At 49.2% G+C, this 22,712-nt stretch overlaps 1 protein-coding gene and 1 non-coding gene across 16 annotated transcripts in view; both read left to right on the forward strand.

The window, feature by feature from the left end:
- The window catches only part of YPEL2 (yippee like 2), a 31,515-nt gene extending 14,913 nt beyond the window's left edge, over positions 1 to 16,602 (forward strand). For all 15 annotated transcript variants that reach the window (NM_001397240.1, NM_001397239.1, XM_046902404.1 and 12 more), the window contains 3 exons: positions 9,903 to 9,946; positions 10,706 to 10,814; positions 12,198 to 16,602. In NM_001397240.1, the coding sequence (NP_001384169.1) occupies positions 9,903 to 9,946; positions 10,706 to 10,814; positions 12,198 to 12,287 (243 nt within the window). In that variant the 3' untranslated portion in view covers positions 12,288 to 16,602. The remainder of the gene's footprint in view (positions 1 to 9,902; positions 9,947 to 10,705; positions 10,815 to 12,197) is intronic.
- On the forward strand, positions 3,999 to 4,077 carry MIR1697 (microRNA 1697). The gene has a single exon (NR_035191.1). It is a non-coding gene; the product is annotated as a microRNA 1697 (primary transcript).
- Positions 16,603 to 22,712: the final 6,110 nt, after the last annotated feature.

Here is a 22,712-nt window from a genome sequence, read left to right on the forward strand (position 1 = left end):
GTTCCTTCAGTGCCTTGCATTAACGTGAGTGGAGGTTCTTGTTCCCTCGTAGCGAATGATTTAGGATTGATTTAGGAATGAGTGCCAAATATAGTGCATACTCTTATTTCATTGCTTTTTCCAATGCCTGAGTGGGCTGAGACTCTGGGAACGCAACCTAGACCTGCAGCAGGTTGATCTGTGACGCTGAGTAAGTCACTAAATGCCTTTGTTCCTCTTTTCCCTACTGTACCATTGAAATGCTGCTGTTTTCTCCAGTCTGCTTGGAAGATAAAGCTCTGGAGCAGGTACTGTCTGCTCTTGTGAATTAGTACAGTATGTCCTAATCCCCGTTGGCTTTACTGTAAAAACCAAACACTGTGCCAGGCAACTGTAGTTAAAAAGCATATTTCAGTGCTTTGTGTTTCCAGTTGCCAAAAAAATAGGTGAAAGTCCTTGTTGTTGCACTTCTCTTTCTCAGGCACAACATCCCATGGTTTTTAGAACCTTTAAGAAAAGAGTGTTCTGTAGTCAGCAATGGCACAATCCCTCGGGGAAGGGGATGGAGGGGCTTCTCTTGAGAAGTGTGCCTTCTGCATCACTTCTTAGTGTGGCCTGGCAAACAGTTGACACAATAGACGTTCAACAGTGTAAAGAGCATTTCCTCTCTTTTTTCAGCCTAGCAGATGCAGTGCTGGCTTCTACCTGCTCTGTGCCTTTCAAACTGTCAGTCTTTTTGGTAGGAGTTCGTATGTATCTGGTGTCTGGTAGAGAGGGATGGGAATGAGCAGAAGGGCCAAATAAAGCCACATTGGTGTCTTGGTTGCTGACTTTTTTTTATGCCATGTGAACAGTAATCCAGCAGAAATGTCCCTGATTATGGAAGTATGTAGGGAATGTCTTGTGGGCGTCTTGCAGTTTCTTTTTCCATGCATTACTGTGATCCAAATGCTAAATATTATGCAGTGATGTATCCTCTGAAGTTGGCCTAAGGCTAGCCTAAGAAGTTTAATGCTTTCCTTTGATGTCTGCTTGGGCCCCATACTGAACATGAATGTGAAATCCTTCAACACAAAAGGCTTTGGCAATGCCAGCACAGAATTTAGGAAAAAAAAAATCCACTTGTATGTGCTTGACTTCCTCAGCTGGGTTGGGTGGTTAGCTGTAGAGTACACTTACAAGCTCTTCACTGTCTTTTGAGACAGGAGTTGTGTGGTTCTCAAGCAAACTTCACTCTCAGTCATTATGCATCCGTGCACACTGTGCATGCCTGGCAAGCAGGCTGCTGGGCTTGTTGGTACAGTAGTCTCTGATCCTTATGGCATATTGAAAGCATCAAACTTTGCTCTGTGCTACAACTGTGGGATCTTAAAGGTTATGAGACTTTGGTGCTAGCTTTCAGATAAGTCATGTATGAATTTAGTTGCTTCAAAGCATTCCCATGCACCTTGTATAGGTGTGTGTGGCAGGCTCTGTGGCAAGCAGCAATTGTTGGACTTTCCTTTTGTCTTTCTCCTCTGGGCACATGAGGAAGGTGGTGTGTGACGTTCCTAGAGCCTTGCTTCTCATGCGGCAGTGCTGCCAGGTCAGCATTTGTTTGTCAGTTCACCTTGAAGACATGAAGTTACTTGCTGGGGGGGAAGGGAGAGCACACACACAAGCCGAAGAATAACCCTAAAATGGTGATGTGTCTGTTTCAAAACTTACATCTAATTGAAAAAGAGTTCCAAAGCTAGTCAAGGGAAAAATCCTACATTTCTAATGTGGGGACAAGCTAAATACTGTGGGGTAAGGTGTATGCTCCCTTTTTGGGATAAAGTTCTTAGTATTTTGCATCCCACTGTGTTTCTCCTTCCTTTTAAAAGTAGGTCTTGTTTCTTCCCAACTATGCACTTCAGCTCCCAGCTTGGTGCTGATGAACTCTTAAGGTCAGGAGGAGCTATCATGTCTAGCACAGGCCACTGGGTTTCATCATGATTGCAGCATGTCGTCCTGAAAAAGCATTTAGTCTTGATTTGAAGACTTCAAGAGGGAAAATTCACTGCTCTCCTTGGTCACTTATTCCGGTGGTTAATCATCCTTACTATTACAGGTTGGAGACATCACATTTAGACTTGTCTGGCTTGTGCTTCTAGTCAGTGACCATTCTTCTCATTATTAAAAAAACAGATATAGTAGGCAGTAGATATCTGTTATTTCTCACTATAAAAGCTGCTGGTATACAGTAACTGAGGTCACTCTTGATCACTGTTCTGATGAGCTAAACAGATTCAACTCTTACTGTCACAGTGAGATTATTTTTTCCAGTTCTTTATCATTCTTGTGGCTCTTTTCTATATTTCAACATCGCTTTATAAATGGAAATAGGGCTGGTCTCATTCTTCCAACCTCAGACTGAGCAGCATACAGCAATAATGTCTTCACACTATGCATTTCATAATTGCATTAGTCTTAGTGGCTCAGCTCTGCACAGTAAGCTTCTGTTCATTTATTCTGCTTTTAGCTCCTTATCCACCAGGTTTATCCATTTTGCACACATCTCTAGCAGCTGTCCAGAGGCTTTTGCATCCTGCTTTTCTGCTTTTGTTCCCTAATGAATTGTCTTTTAGATATTATTTGAAGCTTTGTTCCTAGCTGTAAGTATTGCTGGAATTCAAGCTGTAAGTGGTGAGCAGCAAAGCAGTTCTGGGAGAAGTCACGAGTGGGTCTTGATTTTTGTTTTGCTTTCTGCTTCCTGTTTCACTGCTGTAAACTTTGAAGTAGGTTTCCATGCAGCTTAAAATAAAATGGGCACTTCTTCTCTCAGTGTGCTGCCCAGGAGACAGCCCTGGACAGGCTGGTGTCTGCTGGCCTCAATTGCAGCGTGGGGACAGGAGTGGGTCCTGGCAGCTCTGGAAAGCTTGTGTTTGAAAGGGAGAGGGAGAATAAACAAACAAAAGTGCCCTTTGGTGGAAAGAGTCAGAATATGAAATCTGAGCAGCGTAATGAGTATTTGTAGTACCTGTTCCATAGTGCAGCTACCTAAATTAGATTTTTGTCCTGTGTAATTGCTTCCTCTGGGGCTTAGCCTGCGAGTCACTGTGCTCCCTCCATTCCTGCTGGCCTTAATGGGAGTGGAAGGCGGTCAGGATCAGGTCTCTGACTGAGGCAGGATGTGGCTGCTGAACAGAGGGAGCCCAAGGAAAATCGTGCCTCCCTGTGTAATTGTGTTTATACAGCAATTAATTGCTGTGTGATTTTTTTTTTTAATGTATTTCATTCTGTTCCAAAAAGGAAAAAAAAAAAAAAAGGTAGTAATTCAAAATGGTTTAGAAACCCTTGTCAGGGAGGATAAAAGTGGCTTTCCTCATCAATCACTTTCTTTATGGAAATAACTCTCCCTTCACCTGCTGCTTCCTCTGCCTTAAAATTGATGATCTGAGCATAAATAAAAGAGAGTTCCCATTTATTATCCATGGAACTGCTGTGGACACACTGGTTTTGCTGAGAAGCAAATCTGCTCTCCGTGTCAGCCCTGGTGCTGTTGTGAGCTCAGTGGCTGCATTAATGGAATACAGTGTTCTGCTGATCCATGGATGGTTGCTATTATGCTGCTAATTAAATATCTGTTGCATTAGCAGTTTCCATCTTCCATTCCAGTTCTGTCTTGTGTTTATCTCTAAAACCCATATAGTAGCAATAATTAATGTGGAAAGAAAGGGCACTCCCCCTTCCCTGCCACTCCTTTTCCCAATAGTTTCTTTGTTGGATGCTTCAAGCTGCCATCACCCTACAGGAAAACAGCCCCACGTAAAAATGAGGGGAAAGAAAAACACACTGCTGCTGTAGCAATTGTAGCTTCACTGGAACATAAACACTTTTTCATCATTCTGTATTCAGGAAGAAACTGCTGGGCTTTGTTCTCATCCTGTAGGTTTTTCCACAGTAAGTAATAAAGTGCTGCTCTCTTCTGTACCAAACCATAATGAATTGCATTGGGTGGATGTTGTTGGTGGCTGAAGTGCTGGGGATTCTCTTTTGACAGAGGGGAGTCATGCAGGAACATGGGCAGCAGTCACTCCCTGCTCTCATGGGACTGTGTGCAGCTTCTCCCATGTCCATCACCCTCTGCTCAGCTCACAGAGAAACCCTCCCTTTGTCTCGTGGAGCTGCTCTGGTTTTGTGTGCCTCCCTATATGTGGAAGTAAAGATTGTCTGCTTCGTTCTCCCTGTATTCCCATCATTTTTCATTCCAAAGTCAAGTTTTGGAGTGCACCACCAGCAACCTGACGCCACCAGAGATGGCAGGAGGAGCCCCACAATACTGTAAAGTCATATAGACTTAATGAATTTGGTATACTTTTTTTTTGTCTTCTTTTGTTTGTGCCTTTAGCATTCACACTTTGAAGTCTGTGTGCTAGAAACACAAAAATACAAGGAGAATATAGAAGCCCAGGGCTTATTAAAGGAGGCTGAAATGCACAGGGCTTATGATAACTTGGTGGGATTTGGGGTTGTGTCAGAGCTGTTGGGGTAATGGGGGAAGCCCAATGGAGGGAGAATGGAGCAGAGCTGTTTGCATATAGCTTCTGAATGTTGAGATGCTTTACAGAACTTTGGCTGTGGCTTAGCACTGTGATGGTTTAAATAGGTATTGGAAATCTGTGCACCATAGGGAGAAAGAAAAGCAAAAAGAATGGTCACTTGTTTCAAATAGTGATTTTTCATTACTGCAAAGCAGGGGAATCTCTTGCTCTCCCCACTGCTGATAATGGATGGTCTCAGTGGCACACTGCAAAGCACACATTTCCCTAGCACTTTTGGGAGTCTTGTGAACAATGATGGTTTTTCTTAGCTTTATCTCCTAGAAACCTGAAAAGATGAAAGCATCTCAAGAAAAAGAAAATTAAAGAAGGCTCCTGGCTGCAGAGGGAACGAAGGGCTTCAGTGAGCACTGCTGCTGGCAGGGTAGGAGCTGATAACATCTCCTATCAGCATGAAGACCCATTGCAGTGACATCACCCATCTCTGAGCTGCAGCTCCCTTCCCTTCCCACAGCCTGTATAGCCTGAGATGCAGGCAGTAGCAAGCTGCTGCTTTGAGGGTGAAGCACAAAGTAGTTACTCACTGTGCTACAGCAGCGTAGGCTGCTGGGGAACAAGGCCGTGCTGAATTAATTGAATTTACTTCAGAGATGAGTTTGGTCCACTAATTCCATATCGACTTTGGGCTTTAAATAGCATTAAGGGCCTGTGTTGAAGCTCAATGAGGAGTCAGGAGCGCAGCTGGAGCAGGGCAGGGGCATGGCTGTGCACCAGGTGGAAGAACGTAAGCGGTTCCCTTGACATGGGTCTGTATCCAGTATCAGCAGAGCAAAATTGAATCTCAGTTAAATCAGATCATTGGCTGTCCCTTGTGGGGAGAGCCGGGTGCAATGAATGAACCCAGCACAGCGTGGTGGGTGTGGGGGTTGGCTCAATGAGCTCATATTCCCCCAGAGCTGCAGCGCCTCTTCCTTACTCCATTTCCAATTTCTTTCCACTGCGCAGTGACTCATGAGTGATCTCCTGTTAGAGCTGTCCTGTACCTAGTGCTGTTACTAGGCGTACTGGTTGCTGTAAACACATAGCAAGCTTTTTTTTAATCCATTCATTTTTTGTTATAATTAATAGGGCTTGAGAGGTGCCATTCAAGCACAGCTTTCAGCGTGGTGTTGGTTGTTGGGTGGGACAGCAGCTGAGAGGAGTTGTGGTTTAGTGCCAGGGACAGTGAACTGGAGTTGCTGAGTGTAAAGACTGCAGCTTTCTTGGTGCAATGGGGCTCCCTTGGGTTTCCACGCATCCCTTTGGGGCATGGGGAGCCTGTGTCCTGGAGCACAGCTTTGTAACAAACTCACTCCAATTGGATGGATGTTGCATTTGGGCTGTCCTTAAAGGCCTTCTCCCCCTTCAGACGGTGTTTTATGTTAACAGAAATCTCATCCTAAGGTGTTCTGAGCCTGAACGTGCCTGGAGGTGCGGGCAGGCTGTGTGCTCCAGCCCTGTCTGTGTGCTTGCAGTGAGAATTGTTTGTAGCTCTCCCAGAGGTACTTGCAGGGGCACACTCTGTTCCTTTTTCCCTCCCTGGGACCCGTAGCCTTTTCATTTTTGTTTTACTGGTTTGCTAAAGGGCTGCCAGCTGGACATAGGTAAGGGGCAGCACGCTCTGCAGAGAGCAGGCAGCAGTATGGAACCATTCAGTCCTGGCAGCTGCTCCCTGGTTTTCTAGATGATTCCAGCCAGCTCCTTTTGTGCTCAGCCTATTGTCAAAGCTGTCACAAAGACTTGGGACATTAATCCTGTCCTCTGTTTGCTGAGTGGGCTGCACACACGGTGAATGGGAAGCTGTAGGTACTGAGGGACAGGGCTATGGTGTGTAGGTGTGGGCACATTCAGTATCCATGCTGTTCCCTGGCTGTGCTGATTGAACCTGCAAATCCCTTTCTATTTCCAGTGGTCACAAGTGACAGGAAGGGGCAAGTGCAGAGCTGGTGGTGGAGGGGCACAGCCCTTCTATGTTTGCCAGGGTTTCCCAGGGCTGCAGCTGCACCGAGGAAGGCTTGGAAGGACTTGAGCATCTTGCCCAGGAACCACAGACAGTGCAAACAGAACGGTGCAGTCAGCACTTCCACTTGAGATCAGAATACAGCAAATGGACTGAACCAAAATGACAGCTCCCAAGGTCATGGGTATCGAATATATATGGATTCAGCTCTGAATCCTGCAGGATGAGTCTGTCCCTGCTGTGGCAAGCAGTGTGTGCCTGCCACAAAGAGCTCCCACTTTAGATGCTGGGTCCACACTACACTTCCTTCTGCAGCAGATGTGATCTGCTGTGAAGCCCCAGCTCCTGTCCTGCAGTCTGCCTCTCTCTGGAGCTCTCATTCTGCACAGTGGGTCTCTGCCAGCAAATTTAGATTAAGAACTACCTATGCAGAATGACTTGTCTTTCTCCATACTGTGATTATTTAGCAGTTTGTGTGATTGTCCTTTCAGCTGGATCTGTGTTCCAGTACAGCAAGAAAAGGATATTTAAATCCCTGCATGCACAAAAGAAGTATTTGTTTTTAAAAATAAGGATTTCACAGATCTTGTTTGGAATCAGCGTGGCTGAGGGGCTGTAATGAGGGTCTGTAGATTGAATGACAGGAGCTTCTTCAACCACAGCAGCTGCCAAAGGCATCTTCACATGGAGTTCCTGTTCCAGCTCCTGCTGCAACAAGAGGCAGCTCAGCAGCTGGGAGGCGTTCCCACCTGGGTGCTCAGCCCTGCAGCTCGTGGGTGCCTCTGTGCTGAGTGCAACAGCAAAGGGTTTGGGATGTGAGCACTCAGGAACAGTAAGAGCTCAGGGAGGACAGAGAGGGAGCACTTTGTTGCTGGCATATACAGATGTGTTTCCAGCCAGACATTCAGTGTTAACGGTGCAGAGAAAAATATGTGCTTGGGTTTTCAGCAGGAAACAACAACCAAAAATCCTTTCCGTTTCTTTCAGCTGGAAAGTGATGCCAGGAGCTGTTGCTTTAGAGAATCTCAAGTCTGGATTTATATGTGTGTGTGAGATACGCTTCTGAATGTGTACCTGGAAAATCTACACAGAGAAAAGGCACAGCACAGAATGTAGGTCTCACTGCTGACCTCAGTGTTCAGCAAACATGAAATGTGTTGCAGAAATCTTTTTCTGTGTGTATTTAAAACAGGCAGCTCACTACAAAGAAAAGGACATCTGATTGTGTATAAATAGATCTGTTTCTCCTGGTCTTGCAATGCCCATTACAGCATGCTCCATTTTTTTTCTGGAGCCCAAGCAGAGAAGGAACATCTCCAGAAAATGCTGAGGCTGCAACACCCAGGTAAAACCTGTCTGTGTACCTTTATAAAGATACTGACAGCTTGCTCTTGTGGACAGCCAAATGCATTAGTGAGTTTGAGGTGGCTGCCAGACCTTCCTCACTTCTTTTCATGTGATTTGCCAAGTCCTTGGCTAGCTGGAGAGTGGACATCAGGACAGGCAGCAGCACTGAGAGCTGTGTGGTAGCATGCTGAGAGGTCCTGCTTGGGCAGAAGGTAATCTGTGAGACTTCTTCGTGGTGACCACCTCAGATGCCCTGAAGCCGTGGCTGAGCTGTAAGGAAAAGCATCTCTGGGGATGCCACTGTCCTCTGGGAGTGCCCAGGGAGCCCCAGGCACAGAGCCAGTGGGTTTGGTTTTGTTGTTTATTAAAGACAGGCATTTGCACAGCAGTAATGGAAAATCCTATTTCTGTACCAATAAAAACTCTGCTCCCATGGTTGTTTTTATTGGCAAACTTACTCTCTTTGGTGTTTATGGAAAAGTATTTACTGGAAGGGCTGGATGGCTAGCAGGCTTCATCTGCTTTCATTCTGCTTTGATGGCACACATGTGCCTGGGGGACCTCCTGTTTCATCCCACACCCATCCACAGCCTGTGGGCTGCCAGGGCCCTGCTGTTCAGGGCAGCAAGGTGGGGTGCTGTGTGAGTCTGGCCTCTGTCCCCTGCTCTGAGGGGGCAGTGGGCTTTGTGCTGTTGCCATTTCCCACCCAGGGTGCTGAGACAATGCTGCCCACACCTCGGAGCTGCCAGGCCAGTCCTGCTTGGCATGCGGGTATCAACCAGCTGACAGCAACAATAAGGGGCTTGAGGGCTGCAGAAAGATTAAAAGAAGCTTCTCTAACAAATGCAATTACACAAACATACTTGAGCCGTGTGTCCTATTTAATTCCTTCCCAAGAAAAGAGGCATTCTTTAGGGCACTGCTTTTGTCTGAGTGAAAGAGATACCCGTGTGCCTCAGGCATCCATCCCTGCTGCACCCGAGTGCCTCTTCTGTGCCCTAGGTGGCAATAACATGGGGCTCCAGACTCAGCTGAAGAACAGCTTCTCCAGGACTCTTCCTTCCTGGCAGCGGCTTGTTCCTCGTCAGGGAGGTTTTAAATTGCTCCTCCAGTGAATTTTGATCTCTCATGCTGGTCAGGGCAGGAGCTGTGAGTGCTGGTGGTGTGGATGGAAACGGGGCTAACTGCTCCTAGGGTGGCTCTCACTTTGCTTCTCTGTGTGGCCATCCTTGGTCGTGCAGACCTCCATCTGTAGAAGCTGAGGGTTTACAAAACCATTACATAGCCCAAGGTTCCTGGTCAAAGGGTTAAATGATCCTGAAAAACTTCTCTTCAGCTTTACCGACTCCTCAGCCCTCAATGAGTGCACTCCCTGAGGTATCTCCTAAAGTAACTTGTGTTCAGACAGCACCTGTGCTCTTGCTCATAAGCACCAAATGTTTAGTTCAGTATGTGCTTGTCAGACTGCCTTAACATCGCAGGTAGCATTTGCTGCGTGTGAGCCGCTGCTGCCTGCGAGGCTCTGGGCAGTGAGATGGGACAGCAGAGCAGCCTGCTGGCTCCCAGCCATGTGCCAGCTCTGCAGCACGCCCTGGTTTTGCAGCGAGGCCCTGGGAGATGCGTGGCATAGGGGATGTGCCCAGACAGCACAAGAGCAGACGTGTGCGCAGCGCCTTGCACAGAGCTTCCAGGCTTGGTTCAGTCCGGCACGTGCCCGTGAGAGAGAGAGAACAGCTGAACTCTTGGAAATAGGCTCGCACAGCACGTCGATGCTGGAGATAGCAGGTGATAAAGCAGGCGAGGCTGCCAGCAATGTGTTGTGTGGGCAGAGGAGCCCGAGGCAGCTGCTGCCTTCCAGGACAGGGCCTCTCTCCGTCCGTGCTTGTTGCCTGACGCTGGCTTTGTGCCTCTTCCACCTGGAGGCACCACTCAGGCCCTGGTAATGGGCAGTACTGACCATCTGTGGTCATTAATTAAGGTGTTGGGAGTACTTCCTGGTTTAGCCGTATTTCTGCCAACCAACCCACACTGAATGTTGTTTTCTTGCCTTTCAGTCCTTTCAAGGAAGCCAAGGACGAGCATACCTCTTCAATTCAGTGTGAGTAGAACTCTGTGCACTTCACCTTTGCATGTCTTTAAGGTGCATTTAAGAAAACTCTCATAAGTAGTACAGAAAAGTTTTCCTGTAGAAAGCCTCTGCCCGAGCCTTGTGAGCCTGCTGAAAGCAGTTGGAGAAAGGCAGGAAATAGCACTGATTCATATTTGATTTTACGTTCAAGTTTCAGATAAGCAGCTAAGAAAAGGTGTTCTTTTTCATCATCAGCTTGAGAAATCAGAGCTAAGAGGTGACTCATCTCTTCCCAGAGAGGGAAGTTGGGCAGAGTCAGGGCTTTGTGAATGCAGAGAATACAAAATACCTAAGTGCAGACTTCTTTTTAGAGCAGGCATAGAAGTTAGCTGTAAGTTACCCAATAACTGAAAGTAGTTCTGGTCAGACCACTGCTGGGATGTCTGTCAGAACTGCTCATTTCAGTTACGTTTCCCACGTTCCCATTTGGGAAAGCAGAGGTACCATTCTGGCAATTTGGAAATGAAAATCTTTCTCAAGTGCATAATTGGTGCAATGTAGTAGAATGTTATCGATCTTCTGCTCCAAACTTGTTGGGATGTGCAGTTGAGTAAAGGTTCTATTTTACCTTTTCATTCCGTTTGGAACTGCGTGAGACTTCTTTCAGCTACAGCCGTGGCACTCAGTATGCTGAATCTCCTGCTTGTGCTTTCAACGCTGCAGTACTCAGCTTCGCAGTCTTGCTGTGGGAAGATGCACTAACAGGGAGCTTCTCTCTGTTTTCCCCAGAGTTAATGTGGGTTGTGGCCCTGCAGAGGAGCGGGTGTTATTGACAGGATTACATGCGGTTGCAGACATTTACTGTGAAAACTGCAAAACCACACTGGGCTGGAAATATGTGAGTATCAGCATCATTTGTTTGTCCTGGGGATGTCTTTGCTGCAGCTCTTGCTGAAGGTTTGTGTGGTAGAACGTGGTCTGGTGGAAAGAACATCAACTTGGGAACCAGAAATGTGGATTTTGGTCTGTAGCCACATTGTTTTTCCTTTCTGCATTTCCATTTTCCCTCCTGTCTTTCGTTTATTCTCTCCATTCAGGCCGTGAGCTCTCTGTGGCTGCTGTTTCATCTTTCTAAGAACTTCTGGTGTGGGTTTGGTTTTGGTTGGGGGTCCCTCAGTGGCACTTGATGTAAAATTCAGTCAGCCTTTGTGGTTTGCTTTGTCTGTTTTTCCAGACCACCTCAGAATAACAGAGGGATCCATATATTGCTAATCCTGTGTCCTTCCCACTAGAAATGCTATTGAACATGAGTTGATCTGTTTGCTGTCTCTTGTGCTCCATAAATTCAATTACCTTCAAATAAAGGCTTATGCCACGTTCTAATTTCTGCTTCAGGAGGCACGCAGCATTCTTGTTTGTCAGAACATTTTGGCCACTCTCTAAACAAAACATCTATTGCATCTGTGGCCTCTGGACAGAAATATTCTTTAAAGTCAGTCAGAAGGCTATAAAAAGCAAAGCATCAAAAATTGATGCGGTGGGAATCCGTGCAGAAGCACAGTGTGGATCTCTCAAATGGAGAAGGATGCTAAGTGCATAAATTGAGTTTATTGGAAAACAAAATACAGAATTCCATAAACACAGCAGTAAGCTCAGGTCTCTCCAGCAACAGAATCACCTCCTCTCACATGCGTGACACAGGCGTGTGTGCAAGCAGTGAGCCTGAGCTGGAGCTGAACTGCCTTTGAGAGTGCAACCAGAATGCATAAGTGGAGTCCCTCCTGCTTCGAGATCCCATGCTTTGTTCATCCTACCTGTGCAGAATGGGTGCTTCCCAAGGTGCCCCTCAGCTCCGTTTCCACATGAAGCTGACCATAGCCCAGCTCACTCCCAGTGGCAGTGCCTTTGCAGCAAGTTTCACCGGAGTAGCTCTGGGTTCTTAATGTTAATCAATGCTCAGACTGCTCCAGAGAGGCAGATTTTATCAGTGGTCATTCCTAAGGCATACTTCAAGGAGAAGGTGCCATTAGCCTGCCTAAAGCTGCGTGCTCACGAGGTGCTGGTTGTGCCTTTTCAGCCTGTGAAGGTGATTAGAATCAGGTTTAAGATCGTTCCAAATGTAATTGTTGCAGAACACCCTCAGGAGCTCCTGCAGTTTGACTGTCCTTCCCAGCAGACAGATCTCACTGCCAGGCTGGGGCCTGGACCAGCACCCCAGGTTCTGTCAGTGTGACCACACCTTCAGATATCATACTGATGGCATTCTTTCTCCTCCTTTTAGGAACACGCTTTTGAAAGCAGCCAGAAGTATAAAGAAGGCAAATACATCATTGAACTAGCTCACATGATCAAGGATAATGGCTGGGATTGAACGGAGGGAGCCCAGCCCTACCAGTGTGTAAGAGAATGCCATCCAACCGAACATTATATCCAAGAGTGAGAGAGTGACTGAACGCTTGGTTCCATGCATTTAGAGGCTCTGCAATCTGGGAGCATCTTCACACCCTTCTCCATCTTTATTGGTGACTGGCCTCTAAATTTCTGTCTCTCTGTCTCTTTGCTTTGTATCTGTTTGTGAGTTGACCCTGGCTGCTTCTCTCTCTGTTCTGGCGTTGGCTAAGAGAATGCACCGAATGCCCGACAGCCATTCCATGTTGACGAATGCTTACGTACGAACTGAAGTTGGCTCTGTGGTGGCATTTTATCAGCAGGTCTCGGTGCAGGAGGAAGACCTGAGTTTTGGGCAGGAGAACGTGATAGGGGGTGGGGAGTGGGCCCAGAGGGAGGTCATTGGGAGTAAAACTGCACTTCTCCTTTAAGTCCTGGTTAACCAAGGCTTGAAACTGTCTACTTGTCTAAACGGACAGAAAAATACCTCACGGCTGCGTTCTCTCTGAAGCATAAAACTGCTGCTCCACTGGTGGAGCTTCGGTCTAAGCTGGCTGAGCACAAGACATAACCAGTTCTCCCTGCAAGTCGCAGATCTGTGTTTTGTTTGCTGTTTATGAACTTGTTGTCTAGGGGAGGAAGGGGAGACCTGAAGGCTGGAGAGATTCCCTGCCTCTCCTTTTTCTCTCTGTTTCAGGGTAGGTAGGCCAAACGTTCCAACAGAGCACAGCTGTGGGAGCATCCTCACAGCTGGAGAAACCAAATCCTGACACTTGAGCCCTTCAGAGAGAAGGGAAAAACCACTTAAGGCACAAGGAGGCTGGAGCTGAAGCTTAGAAGATACAGCAGGAAAGAAAAAAGAAGGCAGGTGCTAAGCAAGAAAGAGGAAACTGTATCGGAGAGGATGGGGACAAACTCAGTAACGTAGGGTACCCTTTGACTTCCTGTACTCTGCTGGATGTCCTTGGGGGTTTTGTACCAAGCCTTCATGAGTACAAGTAGGAAAGTGCTGTTAGAATATCTTTCAGTCTCACACCCCGGCCATCAGCTCTGCTTTTGGAGCCTTTCAGAGAAGTGATGTGAGAGGGGGGGAGAGGAGGGAGCAGAGGAACCTGACAGTTTAGCAGCGTTGCACAGGTGGATATTTCAGGCCATGAGGTATCCCCCAAACCTTCCCCCCTTTCCCACTCCCAGAAGCCTGCGGGAGGCACGGGGGAGACGGGAAGGAGAAAGGAAACTAAAGTATCTTCCCTCTACCCCTGAAATTGTGCGTTGGAGTTTAAGTGGGAGAGGTGGATGTGGTTGTTGTAACTGCAAAGGAAAAGTCCTTTGCTGTGAAGTTTTTCAGACTGATGAGTGTGGACCTTCCCGAGGTGATGGGTGGGGAAGGAGCACCGTGTGCGAGCGGGGAGCTGCGTTACGTGTAACAGACAATGTGAAGTTTGCTCTGCAGCAGTCCAGCCGCTATCTGGTGCATGGCTCAAAGACTGTTGAACCGAATTAGTGTTATCTCTCTGAGTGAATTTTCTTTTTGTTTGTGGAATTCTTTCAAGTAGGTTAATCCACTGGGGGAAATCTTTCTTAATCCAGAAAGAAAGAGTATTGCCCAGGGGTTTGTAGCTCCTTATGAAACCCAAGCTTTGGAGCTGTAACCTCTTGTTGCTTGTCCCCACCCCGAGATCCCATGAGCTGGGGACCAGAGTGGAGGGGCTGGCGACAAACTCATTTGCTGTTGGTGAAGGAGATGTGAGCAGAGATGCTGCTTATGGGTTGGGGTAGGCTTTACATGTTGGACCGAAGCCCCAACCTGCTGGGCTGTCGAAGCAAAGGCTGCTTTTCTCTTGAACCACTATTGTGTGACAGCGCGTTGTTACACCTGGCAGGGGAAGGTGAGCTGAAGGCTGCTGGAATGGGTGGAATTGGCTCATTTTGTGGCTAGCCTGTTCAGAGATAGCTTCTGCCTTTACCCTTTCTGTTGTGGTCGTGTAGCGGTTGCTTCAGCTTTCATTTCTGATTGTCTCTGCTTCCATCATCCACATTGCCTTAAGCAGTAAAAAGCCCGGTAAAAATCCCAAGCTCTGCAGTACCCACCAGCTTGTTGGCACTGGCCTGGTCCCATTGTGCTGTCCTTTGGTTGTTGATCTGTGACAATTGGTTGGGTCTTTGCCTAGTGGGAAGTAATGTGCATTCCTCCAAGAGCTCCTGGTCTCCCTCATACACAGCCCTTGAAGAGATCTGTTTGTACCTGGCAGGAGAAGTAAAGGTAACCCCAAATTGTTCAGATGAGGTTGAGAAAAGTACTGTGTGTGGGCTCATGGTTTTAAGTTGGTATCTTATTTATAGGTGATACCAGATTCAAATGCTTTTATCCTTATATTTGGGACAAGAAAGGATGATGTTCCGTCAGTCAGGCTGTTTTTAACCGTTCCCTGGGGTTACGCTTTTAATGGCAACCAGTCCAAGCCTGAATATGGCAAGATCTTAATCTGGCTTTAATTGGCTTTGTCTCGTCAGCATCCACCGATTTACACTGCCCAGAATGTGGCCTCACGACCCAATAGGAAAACATGAGTGTGTGCCTGTGGGAGCCCACACCGTGCACAGAGTCACCCACAGGCTGCCCCGTGGCATGGAAAGCAGCGTGCTCAGCAGAACCAAAGACTGCACTCTGTGCTGGGGGTGTGGGTGGCCCACAGAACTGCCCCCTGGGGAAGCGTGGGCTGTAATGTGGGGCAGCCTCAGCCCTGTGAGCTGCGCTTCCATCACCCCACACTGCCCCAAAGCTCAGCCTTCACCGAGTTCCAAATGTGCTGTGCTCGGGTGGATTATCTGCTGTGAGATCCCCATCCCCGTAATAAATACCCAGATGGTAATATATACGAAGCAGGAAGAAAAAAAGAAATAATCATGTTATCTTGTGAAGTATACTTTTGTAAATAATATTTAATTTAAATAATAATAATAATAATAATATATTTGGTGCCGTTTTCTCAGAGCCCCTCCCTGCAAGCACTTTCCTCATTGTTTATAAATGATCCCCTTTCCTTCTGCATTGGTTGGGAAATACACTGAGGGGGAGACAAGCACACACGTGGGTGCTGTCCTGCTGGGCAGCCCATGCTGGGGATGTGGGGGGCTGGGGGGGATTTGGGGGCCGTGGGGGGGGATGTGGTTCCCATGCAGTGCTGGGCAGGGATGCATATGGCTGCGGATGCTGGAGCACAGATCGGCTGTGAGCTCAGCATCACCACTCTGTAAGGAGGTTTGTAAGGAGCTGTTTTTAATCTGAAGGAAGTCTTTGGACACAGATCCCAGTTTTCTTTTCTTTTCTTTTTGTTTTCCTTTGTTTTTAAACCAGGCTGCTACATAACAAACAAGAGTGCAAGTTTACCTCTCGGGCAGCAGAGTTCGTTTCTTTGTTTTCCCTTCTGTCCCTGTGCCCCCCCCGCTCCCCACTCTCTGTTTTTATCTCGTTGGGTCTCTGTTTGATCCCAAAGCGGACCAACAGCGTGCACAGCCAGGCTGCATTGCTGAGCAAGGAGCTGCTTCCAGCACTGAACCACTGCTGCGCGCTCCCCGATCCTCTGATGCCGGCACACATCACTTAAAGACAGACAGGAAAAAAAAACCCCACAAAACCTACAGGTGAAATGTGTTGTTCTCGTGGTGAGGATTTGCTCTGTGTGCATTTTCCTGCCTGGACGGCGCTGTGCTGGGTGGGAGGTGTGCTCTGCTCGGTGGGAAGGAGCTCTCAGCAGGGCCAGGCCGTGGGGGCCGAGCACTCAGAAACAATGATGTTACACGTAGAGGCTGAAGAATCCTGTTTAAAAGAGGGGGGGGAAAAAAAGAAATCATGGTGAATTCAAAAAAGAAATGGACGTATTTAATGCAAGCAGAATGGCACTGTGTGGTACAATCACAAAGAAGCTGTTCTCATAGCTATGAACTGTATTTATCCTTTGTTTTGTTCTTGTAAGGAAATGGGAATGCTTTCCCCGCTGACAAAACTAAAGGACGATGTTTCCAATACCAGCCTGTCTATTGATGCTCTCGTGTTTACAAATTGTGTATACTTTTATTTCTTTGATCTTGTTTTAATTTTATTTTTTGGCGTATTCTTTCAGGTCATTTGCTTCAGTAATAAATGCGATCGTTTGTTTTCAAGTAATTGGTTTCCACCTTTCCATGTATTTGTACATTGTACATAGTTCTTCAGTATTAGAGGGAGCCGTATTGTTTGTCATATTTACAATATGTGTTGGTGCTCATTTGAGAAAATAAAATTTTCAAGTACTAAAGCTGTGCTGTGTCGCTGTGTCCATCTCCTCCTGTTCTGCGTGCAAATTCCTGAAGGCTGAGGGCAGCAGGAGTTGGCTGTGGAGCACGTGGTGCACTGAACTCAGGAATAGTCCGACTGCACTCCTTGCTGCGCCATCGGTGCTGGGCACCAAAACCCCTTCAGCACACAAAAGCTGTGCTCATGGAGCAGTATCCCACTGCCTGGGGAGCAGCTCGTGCTTCAGCAGGGGGAGTGCAGGCTGAGGGTGTGCTGTGGAGCAGTCCCTATGGATGGCAGAAGAGCTGCTCCATCCTGCATGTGCTGTAACACCTTTCTGAGCCGTCTCTTGCAGGTGCCGGTGCTCCCAGTGTCCATCTGATCCCTGGGACCTGATCCATGCTGCCCACCTCTCTGAAACCCTGGCAAAGCCCCAATCAGGTTGGGAGCAGCACTTTATTTCAAGTGTTCCCAATGAGCTGCTGCAGCCATCATAGAATGGCCTGGGTTGAAAAGGACCACAGTGCTCATGCAGTTCCAACCCCCTGCTATGTGCAGGGTCACCAACCAGCAGCCCAGGCTGCCCAGAGCCACATCCAGCCTGGCCTTGAATGCCTGCAGGGATGGGGCATCCACAGCCTTCTTGGGCAACCTGTTCAGTGCGTCACCACCCTCTGGGTGAAGAACGTCCTCCTCATATCCAACCTAACCCTCCCGTCTCAGTTTAAGACCATTCCCCCTTGTCCTATCGCTTATCCAATCTCTATCCAGTTGCTCCTCATCCCACTGCTGCAGGCACTGTCCCCGTGCCCTGACTCTGTGGCTGCAGCTTGCTGCGATTCCAGAGCTGCCCAGGTAAGCTGGGGGGACCCAGGTAAGCAGATGTGGTCCCAAGAATGACATTTCCAAAGTACGAGACTGTGCCTCCGGGCTCATCGTGGCAGCCTGGAAGTGAGTACGGGTGTGGTTCATCCACCCTGGTCAAGACAAGCATTTCTTTCATGAAAAGAGGGCTCACCACATCCCATTGCGCAGTGTGTGCACGCATGGCAGGACAGACCTAGGCTGAAATCCTGGGGCTGCTGTGACCTTTCTGTGCAGCCGGAGGACGGCTATAACGGGAAACGCGGCTCAGCGCGGGCAGCCCCCGTCACAGCCACAATGATTTCTGGAGAAGACAATCACAGAGCTATAAATACTGTGGTGCTGTGGCCTTTCATCCTGGGGCAAGAGCAATTGGACACCCAGGGGCAGCCGGAGCCGGGCTGTTGGGTGAGCAGAACGTCCCTGTCCCCATTCCTGCAGGGACGCGGGTGATGCTGTGTGTCACTTCCCTGCCACCCCTTCTCTCTCTGTCCTTGGTACTCTGTGTCCCCTCGTGACATCAGGCTGCGTGTCCTTTCCCCCGAGCCCTACACTGGGAAAATGACACCTTTCAGCCACTGCAGGAGGATTCCCTTTGCCTCGTGGCACAGCTTTGGGGCAGTGCTCTGCTGGTGGCACCGGGAGCCTTTGCTGCACTCAGAGCACGTCAGAAATGGCTTCGAGCTTTGCTCCCTCTGAAACTTCACATGAAATCCCTATGATTTCTGCACAAAACCCCACGGGGAGACCTCCCAGCCCCACTGCTCGTGGCTCAGCCCTGGGCAGGAGCTGCCCCTCGCTTTGTTCTCCATGCATGGAAACATTGGCATAAATGTAGCGAAAGCTTGGATAAAAACCACAAGTTCTTCCCCAGGGGCTCAGCCTCACCTCATGGAAACAGAAAGAATTTCTGTGCAACATTTTGGATGCTTTACAGAAATAACAGAGAAGTATAGGAGTGTGCTTTTATATAGCTCTGCTTCCTCGTCAGGCTCCGGTGGTGTTTTTTTTCCACTCAGATCAGGGCTGTCCCAGAATGGTGTTATTTTTGCCGAGGTTCCAGGACGGGGGCTGAGGTCTGGGTGCCCCAAAGGGCTGCAATGTGGGGGTCCTGGCTGTGCCCACGTCCTGCAGGGTTGGCCATGGGGTGCTCCATGTGTGCGTTCCCTGTGGCTGTAACACACACCTCGCCAGCTCATCATAAACCACTGCAGGGCTTTCTCTACCAGGCAGGGTGTGAAGGTGAAGCCGACCTCATGCACTGATGCCTGGTGGGGATGAGCACCCATACCCACAGTGCTGCCGCTGCTGCAGGCGCCGGGGCCATTAGCAGGGCAGGGACAGCATCATTCATTCAGTGCCACCTCTTTAGTCACGGCCACATCATACCCAGCATTGCCATGTGTGTCCCGTCCCATCCCGTCCCGTCCCATCCCATCTCATCTCCCATCCCATCCCATCTCATCTCCCATCCCATCCCATCCTGTGCTGCTTGGTGTCCTAAAGCCGGGTGCTGCCAACGCACACAGGCACAGCACAGCCTCCTCCCAGCTGCAGCATCCCCAGCCCTGCAGTGCACAGCCTGTGTTGAGCTGCTGCTCTCCCTGTGCCCATTCCCACCCTGCTGCTGCCCTCCCTGAGCACCCCATGCCCCCACACCACAATCAGAAAAACCCAGGGACCGGGTAAGGTTCAAACCTGGGGAAACAAACACTGCTGGCGAGGCTGATGGAGGGGAGCGTTTGTTTGGATTAACAAGAAAAGCTATTTTGAACTCAAGTCTGGAAACGTTGGAGCTAATCCCAGGTGAAAGCTGATTAAGGGCTGGACGGTGGGAGCACATCCCGCTGCTGTCTGCGGCTGTGCTGGGGGAGCTGGGGCTGTAGGGTCAGTGTATGGGCAGCACACAGCCGGCACAGCCCTGTGGTTCCCAACGGGGCCCCGCGGGGTGCTGGCACTGAGCACAGTGAGCATGTCTGCTCTGTGTGTATCCAAACAAAACAGTCAGACTTTGGCCACTGCTTTCAGGGTCCTGTAAGTGAGTTCTGCGGGGCGTGTGCCCCGCATGGGCAGCACTGCCAATCAGTGTCATCTGCAGGCCTGCCTGCTTTCAACCTTTCGAATCTCTTTCTCCATCTCACCCTCGCAAAGCACCCGCAGAAGCGTGGTGTAACAGCAGCCCTTTGGCCGAGCCCTGCAGCTTCCCCAGGCAGCACAGTTTGTGCGTCGCAGCTGGAAAACCACAGTGCTTCCTATAGGTATCAGTGCTGCATTCTTTCCTGCATGGCTCTGTGCTGCCAGCACTGCTTCTCCAGCTGCATAAACACCGGGCAGCGCTTCGGCACACAGCGCTTGGGGTAAACACGACGTCGTTTCCCTTCCAGAAAAATATTTACTTGCCTCTCTGGGCACTCTCAAATTGAAAACACATTCAGAGCAGGCTTGGATGGAATGGCTCGGAATGGGCTTTTCAGCTTTTCTCCCCCAAACATCACTGCAAGGAGCCTTGGAGCAAACAGGGCTCCCTACAGTCCCAGCTCTGGGGGCTCTCAGCACAAAGCACTGCTGAGCTCAGGCTGTGCAAACAGCCCCTGTGCCATCGAAGCCCTGGGTGAGCTCTGCATGCAAATCCTACGTGCATATATTTGCATACATCCAAATGCAGTTGGTGAAACGGGAGTGTGGTCTCTATTCAGTGGTGCCCAACCACCTCCTGTAGCCACACAAAGGGCACTGCACTGCCATTCTCCTTATATTTACACCCTGCAGAGAATCGGCCTTCCCTCTTTGCTGAAGGCAGCACCACAGGTGCTGTGCTTCACTTTGGGAAACACGGAGGGCAAATTCAGCCCCACTCACATTCAGCTGTGCTCCGTACCGTGCAGACTATGCTTAGGATATATACATTCTCGGGCTCTTTGGAAGCCTGCAGCCTGAGCAGCTCGTTCCAATCCCTCATTTTCTTTTCCAGGGCATTGGAGCAGTGCTGGTCAGGCCGTGCCCAAAGCGCAGTGTTGGGGACGTGCGGGCTGAGCCGTGCCCATGCAGCCACGTCACTATTTCTGCCCGGATTAGAGGGAAATTAAAATTAATCCTTGGAGTTCAGGGAGATCTCTGGGGCTTAGCGTTTTTTTGTCCTGATCACTCATTATTTTTAGCAGCTTTTTATTTTTAGCAGCTCACAAGAGCTGCCAGTCCTCGTGCTCCCCAGCCCTGAGCAATCACCTCCCTCCCTTCCGCTGCACATTAGCACTGCGCTCTTCCTGAGTTCCTTCTGCTCTGCTGCATCCCTCCTTCCCTTACCTGGAGAGGAAAACCCTTTCTGTGAGCCCCTGTCCGTGTGCTGCTGCATCCCTGCAAACCCGGGGTCTATGTGGAGGTGGCTGCAGCTGCTGTGCTGCCGAGCACAGGCCCCGCTCCAGGCGGTGGTGAGGATTGATTTCTTGATTACAGTCTAACACGTGGTGGTATAATTAAGGAAATCCTCCAGCTTCAGAAAGTCATTAGGAGGCAGTTAATTGGGATGGGGGTGGAGGAGATGCATGGCATCTCCAAAGAGCCGCAGCACTGTGAGCCCCAACCAGGCCAGTGAGGCCACAGAGACATTTGTTGGGTTTGGTTTCACATTTTGCATCTTTCCCCCCTTTTTTGCCCATGATTATATACTCCAAGGTAGTCTGCGTGTCCCCACACAGCATGTCCTCCTGCAGCCTCAGTGCTGCTCATGTTTTTAGGCTCCTGCTCACTCTCAGTGCTTCTCTCTGGACGTTTCCCAGCCAATGCGTGGTGCCTGCTCCTGTGGTCCACCCCTGGGTGCCAGCACTGGGATGCTGCTGGTGCTGGCCATGGGATGCTGCTGGTGCTGGCCATGGGATGCTGCTGGTGCTGGCCATGGGATGCTCCTGGTGCTGGCTGTGGGATGCTCCTGGTGCTGGCTGTGGGATGCTCCTGGTGCTGGCCGTGGGATGCTCCTGGTGCTGGCCGAGAGGATCGACTCACAGTCAGATGAGGGAAACATATTTTGAGGCAGAAAGAATTAATTAGGGAAAAACCCGTATCTCTGTCAACGTGCGCTGGTGTGAGTTATGAATGCAGGGAGCAGATGTGTCTGATGGGCTTTTCATGTGAGAACTGTTACGGAGAGATGAAATTTCACTCTCCCACATGTGAGGTGCACCAGGCTGTATTTTCACGGTGCTTTTTCAGGAGCAGTGAGGGTCGGAATGGGAAGTGATGGCAGCTGGGGTCATCACCCTACAGCATTTACAGACCCAGTCCAGACCTCCCTTAGCTCCTATGTACATAAGGGTGAAGCAGAGTGCACAGCATCAGCCATCATTGGGTACATCAGTTTCAGACACAGCCCCATGCACCGTTCTGCTGCCGAAGCCATTAAACCTCTGGCGAAGCTATAAAGGCTCAGTGAGTCATATTTTCAGCATCTCAGGAAATCCTCCACTTCGGATGAGATCAGAAGAAGCCATTAGCGAGGAGGGATGAGGATTCATCTCCAAACAAAGGCAGATATGGAGTAATTGCAGTTCTATAAACAAAGCATCACTTAAAGAACTCAACGGCGCACTCAGCATCTGGGGAAGCATCCAAACTTTGTGTTCCATCTGAAGAGAGATGGGTGAAATCCACTGGGACCCTCACAGCTCTGCACTGATCCACATCATGTAGAGACAAGGAACAGGTGGGGTCTGCAGGCCTGGCTCAGGCTTCACGCTGCCCATCAGAGCTGTTTAAGTCAAATCAGGTTTTAAGTCCGATTCACTTCTGCTTGTGTGGCATAAATTATCCCCAGGGCTGGAATCATTTAAGCACCAGGTCTGCTCTCTGCAGCTCAGCCCGTGACTGCTGGTTCTGCAATTGGTGTGAAATCAGCAGCAACTGGAAGCGTTTGTAGTCAGGGCCAGAAAGGCCCTTAGCATGCACGGACAGATCAAAGTTCCCCTATTTGTAGAGCATGACGGCCCAGGGTTGTGCAATATCCCCTTCTCCGTGCAGTGCGTGGAAGCGCAGCGCTTGCTGTAGCCGTGGCCATTAATGGGAAGCACAGCACAGCTCCTGGCAGGGCTGGCAGTGTGCTCAGACTGCTCATCCACTGCCTTCCCTTCGGAAGCATCACTTCAGCTGAACAAATCACTAAATTTAGCAGTGAGATCACGGGCTCAGGTTGCATTCTGCAGAAGGTCAGGCTGGAGTATCTCATGGTCCTGCCTGGCTTCCACGGGGAAATGCCATTTGGAATACAGCTGCCCAGCA

The sequence above is a fragment of the Gallus gallus genome, chromosome 19 (genome assembly GCF_016699485.2).
Source record: "Gallus gallus isolate bGalGal1 chromosome 19, bGalGal1.mat.broiler.GRCg7b, whole genome shotgun sequence".
Classification (NCBI taxonomy): domain Eukaryota; kingdom Metazoa; phylum Chordata; class Aves; order Galliformes; family Phasianidae; genus Gallus; species Gallus gallus.